Raw genomic sequence first — 8934 nt, 5'->3', positions numbered from 1 at the left:
GGCGGGGGCTGGGCCCGAGGGCCGAGTACTGACCGAGCGGCGGCGAGCGCAGACCGCTGACCGGAGACAGTAGCTTCACAGAGAGCAGTGGCGATGGCGACCGCGATGGCACCGACGGCGGTGGAGCGGGCGGTGCTGGTGAGGCGCACGGGCGGTTGGGCGGGGCAGGGTGGGGGCGGCGGGCCCGGGCGGCTGACCGCGGCCTGTCCCGCCAGGAGGAGGAATTCCGCTGGCTGCTGCACGACGAAGTGCACGCCGTGCTGAGGCAGCTACAGGACATCCTAAAGGTAATGTCTCGCGGGCGGCCGTGGGCCTTTGCGTGCGTCCATCCTCCGCAGCCTTCCCTAGTGCGGCTCCTCCGCTGGCCTGCCGCGCCCGCCTCCCTAGCGCCTACAGGGTACGCGGAGCGCAGTGTTCTGACGGGGCTTTGTCGTCGGTGCACTTGGGAGCCCAGTCGGGGGCGCCAGCAGATAATCACCCTGTTTCACCAGCAGCTGTGTGAGTGCTGTGGGTCTGAGAGAGCCTCGGAGTGCGGACGGGGTAGGCCTTCTTTGAAGCGATGACATTTAATCTGAGATCAAGGACCCCAACATTGTGACACTAGCTAAATACTCAATCTTCCTGGGCCTCCCTGTCATTTGCAAAAAGGAAGTAACAGTACCTGCCTCAAGGTTGACCTGAAGATAAGCCGGTCAACTCACAAATGTTCAGGCATTGCCTGGTATGGTCAGAATTGCGGGTTGCCATGACTACCGGGGTTCCCTGACCCTGTTCCTCACACCCGAGCACCTGAACCAAGCTGGGAGAGTATTCCTGTTTTATATCCCCATGTTGGGCACAGGCGCCCAGGGAACGTGGAAGGAGTGGGTATTGGCTTGGGTAGGACCTGAAACTCGGGCCCTGGGGGAGGAACCAGAGCCGTGGGAAGGTGCCCTGGGGGCTTGGGTAGGACGTTCCATTCCGTGAGGCCAACCCATCTTGTTCCTCCCCTTTGCCCCCCAGGAGGCCTCTCTCCGCTTCACTCTGCCAGGCTCAGGCATGGAGGGGCCTGCCAAGCAAGAGAACTTCATTCTGGGCAGCAGTGGGTAAGCCCTGGCTTGGTGGAAACCCCTGGGATGGGCTCCTTAGGGGGGTGAGAACACCTGGGTTGGAACATCCTATGACAGAGCCACAAGGGCCCAATGGGAAGGCCTGGTGGTAGGAGGGATCGGCTGCAGGTTCTGCTCTGACCCCCATGTGTTGCAGCACAGACCAGGTGAAGGGCGTGCTGACTCTGCAAGGGGACGCGCTGAGCCAGGCGGTGAGTCCCTGGTCCCTCTCCCTTTCTGTGGAGGAGCCAGTGAGGAAGAGCATGGGGGCCTCCTGCTCATCTCAGCTCTGCCACTGGCTGGCTGTGTGACGCAAGGCAGAATCCTTGACCATCCTGGGCCTCAGTTTCTTCATCTGTAAATGACAACAACCCCCAGTGTCCTCAAGAGATTAGTGAGAAGTTTCATTGAGCACAGGAGAGGGATGCTCTGCACATGGCCCAGCCCAGAGTCTGGGCCTGGTGAGACATGGGCATTGGCAGGATTAGGCTGGCCCCAGATCAAAGTGGCATCACCAGCATCTGAGCTCCATCTGCACCCGGCCCTGTGCCAGGTGCCAAGGTATGGGAGAAGGTCCTCGTCCTTCATGAGTGGGTATTCAGTCCATGAGCCTGTGCAGATGTTCCCTGTCTGCCCTCCATCACATGCCTCCTCCCAGCTGAGGCCACCTTCTCCTTTCTTGGCTCCTTTTCCCTTTCATATCTTTGTGCTTCCTCTTGGGCCTGAGTTCCTGTTTCCTGACCGCATGTTCACCCCCGCCCCCCAAATGGCCATGGTATTGGGAGTCCTCCCCCCTCCCCTGCCTAGGAGAGGCTGAGGCCTGAACCACCACTGTTTCCACCCTTGGCTCAGAGGCTCAGAATGGCCAAAAGCAGAAGGGCATCCCTCTGCCCAGCTTACCCCACTCTCACCCATCAGGATGTGAACCTGAAGATGCCCCGGAACAACCAGCTGCTGCATTTTGCCTTCCGGGAGGACAAGCAGTGGAAGCTGCAGCAGGTAACCAGGCCTTTCCCCAGCCAGGGCTCAGGCCACAGGACAGGCAGGGGCAGGCCTGCACAGTGGTGCTAAGGCCTCCAGGGACAGGACACTGGGGATTTTCTGCCACAGCAAGCCTGATAGGGTGTTTCCTAGCAGGGAAGCTGGGGTAGGAGGAGCCTGGGCTCCAGAACCTAGCCTTGTGGGAGGTGGAAAACCTGTCCGTATGTCCCCAAGCCTCAGCCAGCGCCACAGGGCTCCCCCTTGAACAAGTCATTCCCTGCCCAAAGTTTCCAGGGGATTCCTATGGCTCTCTTCTTTTTTAAAAAAATTTTTATTGATTTCCAAGAGGAAGAGAGATGGGGAGAGAGATAGAAACATCAATGATGAGAGAGAATCATTGATAGGCTGCCTCCTGCACGCCCCCTACTGGGGATCAAGCTCACAACCCCGGCTTGTGCCCCAACCAGAAAACGAACCATGACCTCCTGGTTCATATGTAGAAGCTCAACCATTGAACCACCTGAGTCGGGCTCTCTGTTTTCTTTTTTCTTCTATTATGAATGTCCCCCCTCTCTCCCCTAGGGCTTCACCACATTATTGTCTGTGTCCATGGACTATGCATATATATTCTTTGGTTGCTCCATAGCTCATGGACAACGTCCATGTTCCCTATCCACTCCTATGTGACTGGGCCTCAACTTCTGCTCCCACACACAACTGGCCACCAGCAGTCTCCATATTTGGGCCTTTGCTCTTGCTTGTCCCTCTACCTGGAGTCTCTCCACAAGCTTTTCTCATCACAAGAGTGATGCGTGTCAGCTCAAGAATCACTTCCTTGGGGCCACCTCAGATCCCCATCTAAAGAGGCTCCCCTAACTCCCTCCATCACCCTGTTTATTTCCTTGTGTGAGTCACGCAGTCTGCTTCTTGTGCCTTTACTCTAGTACCATCTGTCCTCCTTTAGAAAGTGAGCTACATGAGGCCAGGGACCAAGCCTGCCTCAGTCTGTGCCATGTGCATTCACCCAACCAGGCAGGAAGCCAACAGCTGTGGGGGAGGAGTCAGGCAGGCAGCACCCACCCACCCCTCCAAGGATGACAGCCCCTCGGAGTGGGGGCTCATTGGCTGGGGCCAGCCCACTAACCCCTCCGTGGGCACTGTTTTCAGATCCAGGATGCCAGGAACCACGTGAGCCAAGCCATTTACCTCCTCAACAACCGGGATGAGAGCTACCAGTTCAGGACAGGAGCAGAGGTCCTTAAGGTGAGTTGCCTGCAGGGACAGGGGAGCCAGGTTTCCCACACCCACCCTGACCCCTGACCAGGTTCCTGGAGAACTCTGCCCCCGTGTCCTCAAGTATAGCTGACAGCTAACCCTTCACCTTTCCGTGTACACATGTCCATCCAGTCATAGTCAAATAGCTCATAGCCCAAGCTTCAGAATCAGACCTGGGTTCTGCTCCTAGGGCCTCCACTATTAGCTGTACAACTTCAAGTCACTTAATTAACCACTATGTGCCTCCATATCCTCCCCTGCAAAAAGGGGATAAGATATAGTGACTACCAATTGTTATAATGCAGGTAAAGTGACCCCTAGTAAGTGCTCAGTAAATAGTAGCTGCTAGTAGTAGTACCAGCAATAAGAAAAAAACCCTGGCAATGAACAAAGTCAATTCACAAAGCATGGAGGGGAGAACTGAGTCTGGATGCCCTGGACCAGTCCCCAGGTGGTTCACCTACCCTCTCTGGACCTCTGATTCTTCATATGAAACTTGGAATTAGATGGACTAAGGTCCCTCCCAGAACTGTGACCGCCCCGGGGAGGGGGGGTATATAAGCTGCAGCCCCATGCCTCCTCCCAGTAGTTTTGCCTTTCCTGGGAGCCAGGTCAGCCTAGCATCTACAGCAACAGCTGGAAACAGTGGAAACTGGGGCTCTGAGGAGTCCAAGTAAGGGCACTGCTCTGTAGTAAAGGAAAGGAATTAGTTCTAGATGGTTCCACAGTTCACAAGCTATGTGACTTTATCTCTTCAGAGTCTCTGTTTCTTCACCTGTGAAATGAGGTTGATGTCTGACTTAAGGCATCAACTCAATTGCCCCATTGTTTCTTCCAGGAAACCCTCCCTTGCCCCTTGCACCCTAGCCAGATTTGGGCCCCTTGTAAGCTCCTTCATTGCCTGTACCCCCATCCACCAAGCCTTCATGCCCCTGAGACTAACTCCTGGCATCTCATTCCCCATTGGACCAGTCCAGAGGATCCCATTCAGTAGAACCTCCTGGATGGGTGGTACATAGTACAGACATCCTCCCCTCCTCCCCCTACGTCCCCCAGGCCCCAATTACCTGCATTTTTAACAAGCCCCCACTTTAGCGGGGTTCGGGCCCTGAGACTAGGACCACCAGGGCAGGAGCTAGAGCCACCATAACTTTGTCGTTCCCTGATGCTGGGGTGGGGGGGATGGAATTAGCCCTTACAGCAGCTGTGACTAACCCCTTCCCTCCAGTTGATGGATGCCGTGATGCTGCAACTGACCAGAGCTCGCAACCGGCTGACCACCCCGGCCACCCTCACTCTGCCTGAGATTGCCGCCAGTGGCCTCACGGTCAGTGCCTTGGGCCAGGACAGCGGGTTCCTGGAAAGGGACACAGGGGTGCCAAGGGGTCAGAAGCTCCAAACTGTCATCAGCAGGAGTTCTATGTCTCTGTCTCTGCAGTTTTCTGAGATAGGGTCCTCACCTTCCCTCCTGTGTCCCCCCAGATGCATCACCCTGTCGAAACAGTGGTTCCCAAACCAGCAGAGCAGGAAGTTACCCAAGGCACCTGGGAAGAGGCTAGATGCCCCAGTCCATATGATGAGGGCTGAGATTCCCCCAGGTGGTTTTTGGGGGGCTTCTCCCTGCCCTACCTTTATCTCACTTGCCTGTCTTTCCCCTACCCCCACCCCATCCTCCAGCGTATGTTCACCCCTGCCCTGCCCTCCGACTTGCTGGTCAACGTCTACATCAACCTCAACAAGCTCTGTCTCACTGTGTACCAGCTGCACACCCTGCAGCCAAATTCCACCAAGGTAAGCAGAACCCTACCAATCCCCAACCCCGACCTCTGCCCCCACTGACCCATGCCCTGCAACCCCAAAGGCCTGAGACTGGGTCTGATGCTCTTCTGCCTAGAACTTCCGCCCAGCTGGAGGCTCCGTGCTCCACAGCCCTGGAGCCATGTTGTAAGTACACTGTTGGGAGGGGTGCCCTGGAGGGCCCTCTACACCTCAGGGGCTGCGGGACTCAGGGACCTGACCCTCTGCCCACAGTGAGTGGGGCTCCCAGCGTCTGGAGGTGAGCCATGTGCACAAAGTGGAGTCGGTGATCCCGTGGCTAAATGATGCCCTGGTCTTCTTTACCGTCTCCCTGCAGCTCTGCCAGCAGCTCAAGGATAAGGTGGGAGCACAGGGGTGGTGGGGTCTGGGGCTGAGCCACAGTCTCAAACAGATGAGGCCAGCTAGGCAATAGCCCCTTCATTTTGGGTATTCCAGGGGCTCTTGTCTCAGGGCCAAAGCACCCCCAAATCTTAAGGTCTTTTGTACTCGCCGCACACACCAGGCTGATGGGCCATTGTGTTGCTGGGCAACAGTACGCTCTCCCTGATGCATTGCCCTTGGATAACCTTGAAATCTCACCTGAGTCACAGGGTGCAACAGGGGCCAGGCCCCCCAGCACCACCACTCACCATGCCCCCCCCACCTTCCTCCCTCCCTAGATCTCGGTGTTCTCCAGCTACTGGAGCTACAGGCCTTTCTAAGCAGAGCACCCAAGAGCCTGTCCCCCTGAGGAGTGGCCCCTACCCAAGGTGTCCCTGCCCCTACCACACACCCTGGAGTGTGGCCCAAGCCAAGCACTACAGGCAATTTACTTCCCTCCTTGCCTGTCCTGCCCGTCACATTTGCACAGATGGGAGTTGAACCCTGGAACTTCTGGAATGAAGGGAAGCTGGCTTGCTTTTTGCTTGGGGTGGGGGTGGGTCAAGAAGGTGGGGTCAGGAGTTGGCCCACATTCCAAGCCCTGCCCTTTGGACTCAAGGTGGAGCCCAGCCCAGGGCTCTCCTTCCCCCCTGCTGAGCTGCCCCCAGGTGAGGGGCAGCTGCACTCCTCCCGCTGGAAGGTGAGGAGTGGGTGGTGACCCTAAGCTGTGAGTTGGGAGGGAAGGAAAAGGAAAGGGCAGACAGAAGCCACCTACCATGAGCTGGGGTCCCTTGACTGTTTACTCAGCAATCCTACCAGGGCCTCCAAGAAATAAAGATCATCCAACTTTGCCTGGACCCCTCTGTCTGGATATCCGTCTGTCTGTCTGTTTGAGTAGGGACCAAGCTGGGGGTCCCTGGCTATAGGGCCAAGTGGAGCACCCAGTGACTGAGTCCCTAGCCTACTCATGCCTCCTTTGAGAGGGTCCTCTGGCTGCTGAGGGGCTGAGTGGAATGGTGACAAGGGGTCTGCCTGGGGGTTTGGGCCCCGAGTTTGAGCCCAGCTCCCCCTCCCATGGATAGTTGCTGGATGACCCCCAGCAAGTTACTTAAGGTTTCCTGGTGTCAGTCATGCCGCTGAAGTCTGAGGGACCAAGTGGGCACCTAGAGGGAGCAGTGAGTACTTGCATTGCCCACCCTTGGTGGGAGGTTGGAACACACTTCAGACTCAGGCTCTGGACAGACAAGGCCTTGTTACTGTTGCCCAGCATGGCATGTGAGCAGAGGGGCTGGGGGACTCGCCTCATTTTGGTTCCAGAGCCAAGTTACTCAGTCTCATGGAGTTCTCCTGTCAGAGAGGAGCAGAGGGAACCCAGTGGGGTTCAGGCCTCAGTTCCCTGCTAACCCCCCATCTTGAGGAGCCCCAGCAGCCTCTCCTCCATCCCAGTGCAATTCCTGGCCTTCCAGGGCCAGTGGGACTCACCTGCTTGGCACTCATTGTCTGGGATCTGGAGGGGTGGTGGGGGCAGCAGCGGAGGCAGCAGGGGCAGCAGCGGAGGCAGCGGAGGCAGCAGGGGCAGCAGCGGAGACAGCAGTGGCAGCAGCAGCGGAAGCAGCGGCAGCAGCAGCAGCAGGGGCTGCAGCAGCAGTTGAGGCAAATAAGCAGCAGCAGGAGCAATATAGTGCCTGGGGGTGGGACAGGTGTCCAGACATGGCCCTCCACCTGGGGCCTGGCCTGAGAGGCTGATGGGCCAGAGGCAGAGACCATACCCAGGGCAATGAGGAAGATAATGAAGTAAGCGGTGTCTGACTTGGACTCGAACAGTTGGTTGCTCTTCAGTCTCCCCAGCACTTCCTTTGCTGTGGTCTCCAGATCCTTCAGGTTGGCCATCCCAGCTAGAGGGTCCTGGATGCCACCTGCCCCAACCCCCCAGAGGGAAACCTTTAGAGCTCTGGGTTCCTCTGGAGCCAGGACACATACAGGCCTCCCACCATCCAGCCCCTGCCCCTTTCACACTGTTCCTCTAGGCCCCAGTTCCTGCCCCAACTTCACTTCCACTCCTCTCCTTGCCCTTACCTTGGTCCTGAACCTGACCTGGCCAGCCCCTTCTCTTCCCACTTCCCCCAGCAGCCCAACATCAAGACATGACCTGCCTCCAAGCTCTCGAAGCCTTAACTCCTGGGAGCATAGACTTCCTGCTTCCGGATCCACACCACCTGAGGCCTTAGCAACCAGCCCCTCTCTCCCCATGGCCAGCCCAGGGCTGCCAGAACTCAGAATGTGGGGCCTGTGTCCCAGCAGTGTGCTTCTGCTTCCCAACAACAGCTGGTACTGCTGGTTCCAGGAGGAGGTCACAGGCCTGTCAGTCTCCTCACCCCAGGGCTTTTTCACTTTTTCTCAGTAGACCATACAAGCAGCCTGGGACAGTGGGCACTCAGCTGCTGCTGACCATGAATAAAGGAAAGACAAAGAAAAAGAAGGGAGGGAGGGAGGGAGATTGAAAAGGAGAAAGGAGCCCTGGCTGGGTGGATCAGTTGGTTGAAGCATCGTCCCATATACTAAAAGATGGTGGATTTGCCCTGGTTGGTGTTGCTCAATGGTTGGAGCATCAGCCCTTGCACCAAAGCATTGTGGGTTCACTCCTGGTTGGAACGTATAGAAGTAAACTGATGTTTCTCTCTCCCTTCCTCTCTCTCTTAAAAAAAAAAATCAACTAGAACATATCCTCAGGTCAAGATTAAATTTTAAAAATTTTTAAGGAGAAAGGAGGGAAAGGGAGAGAGGAAGAAGTATCTTTTCCACCACCCTTCTTGGTCTGCTGGGATGTGCCTGGCACCATATTAGAAGTCTTAGATCCTTATTTTCTCTGTTCTATTCCTCACAATAATCCTGTGGTTATCTCTCAAAAGAGCTCTTTGCCCAGAAGTTGGGGCTTGGGGCCCCTAACTCTGCAATCCTTGACCATGTCAGTGAGGCAGCTCTCACTCCTGCCTTCTTGCAGAGCACAGACATTTCCAGGCCCACTAGGCGCCAGACACCACTCAGCACGTGAGGTTGGCTATAAAACAGGTAGACACAATGTTTTGTTCTTAAAATGCTTATGATCTAGTAGGGAAGAACATACCAGCTAATGTTAGGCTATATGTACATTACCTAATTTATCCCTCATGGCAGTCGTACAGTGGGTATTACTGCTAATCCCCACTGTATTATTACAGTCGTACAGTGAGTATTATTACAGATATGAAAACAGGCCTTGAGAAGCTCAGCAACCAGCTCTCAAGTCACACATCTCAGGGATTCATTTCCTGTTGTTGTAACATACTACCACAAACATAGTGGTTTAAAACAACACAAATTCATTACCTCGCAGCTCTGGAGGTTGGTGTCTAAATGGGTTGGCAAGGCTGAA

General features: G+C 55.9%; 2 protein-coding genes across 3 annotated transcripts; one reads left to right on the top strand and one right to left on the bottom strand.

Annotated features, from left to right (window-relative positions):
- The first annotated feature begins 7 nt into the window (after nt 1-7).
- ROGDI (rogdi homolog) lies at nt 8-6379 on the top strand. Of its 2 annotated transcripts, XM_006757911.2 has the most exons (11): nt 8-138; nt 216-287; nt 1003-1085; nt 1246-1300; nt 2007-2087; nt 3237-3332; nt 4573-4671; nt 5022-5135; nt 5239-5288; nt 5376-5502; nt 5822-5956. In XM_006757911.2, the coding sequence occupies exons 1-11, from the start codon at nt 94-96 to the stop codon at nt 5861-5863; spliced, it is 864 nt and encodes a 287-aa protein (XP_006757974.1). In that variant the 5' UTR covers nt 8-93; the 3' UTR covers nt 5864-5956. The 2 variants fall into 2 exon arrangements, with proteins under 2 accessions (XP_006757974.1, XP_015415628.1); XM_015560142.1 differs by lacking the exon at nt 5376-5502 and having other exon boundaries at nt 5822-6379.
- Nucleotides 6380-6846: 467 nt separating this feature from the next.
- SMIM22 (small integral membrane protein 22) lies at nt 6847-7993 on the bottom strand. The gene is made up of 3 exons (XM_015560106.1): nt 7292-7993; nt 7160-7207; nt 6847-6869 (listed from the first exon to the last, which is right to left on the bottom strand). Exons 1-3 carry the CDS (start codon nt 7410-7412, stop codon nt 6847-6849), a joined length of 192 nt encoding a protein of 63 aa, XP_015415592.1. The 5' UTR covers nt 7413-7993.
- Nucleotides 7994-8934: the final 941 nt, after the last annotated feature.

This window comes from Myotis davidii, unplaced genomic scaffold (assembly GCF_000327345.1).
Source record: "Myotis davidii unplaced genomic scaffold, ASM32734v1 scaffold555, whole genome shotgun sequence".
NCBI lineage: Eukaryota > Metazoa > Chordata > Mammalia > Chiroptera > Vespertilionidae > Myotis > Myotis davidii.
This window is presented reverse-complemented; position numbering and strand designations above follow the sequence as displayed.

Excerpts from the sequence above, each read along its gene's own strand:
- SMIM22 (XM_015560106.1), bottom strand. The coding sequence starts at position 7,412 with ATGGCCAACCTGAAGGATCTGGAGACCACAGCAAAGGAAGTGCTGGGG. Across the intron at positions 7,208-7,291 it reads TATCTTCCTCATTGCCCTGG|GCACTATATTGCTCCTGCTG; the intron begins GTATGGTCTCTG and ends TCCCACCCCCAG. Across the intron at positions 6,870-7,159 it reads TTGCCTCAACTGCTGCTGCA|GAGAACTCCATGAGACTGAG; the intron begins GCCCCTGCTGCT and ends CCTCTCTGACAG.
- ROGDI (XM_015560142.1), top strand. The coding sequence starts at position 94 with ATGGCGACCGCGATGGCACCGACGGCGGTGGAGCGGGCGGTGCTG. Across the intron at positions 288-1,002 it reads AGCTACAGGACATCCTAAAG|GAGGCCTCTCTCCGCTTCAC; the intron begins GTAATGTCTCGC and ends TTTGCCCCCCAG. Across the intron at positions 3,333-4,572 it reads CAGGAGCAGAGGTCCTTAAG|TTGATGGATGCCGTGATGCT; the intron begins GTGAGTTGCCTG and ends CCTTCCCTCCAG.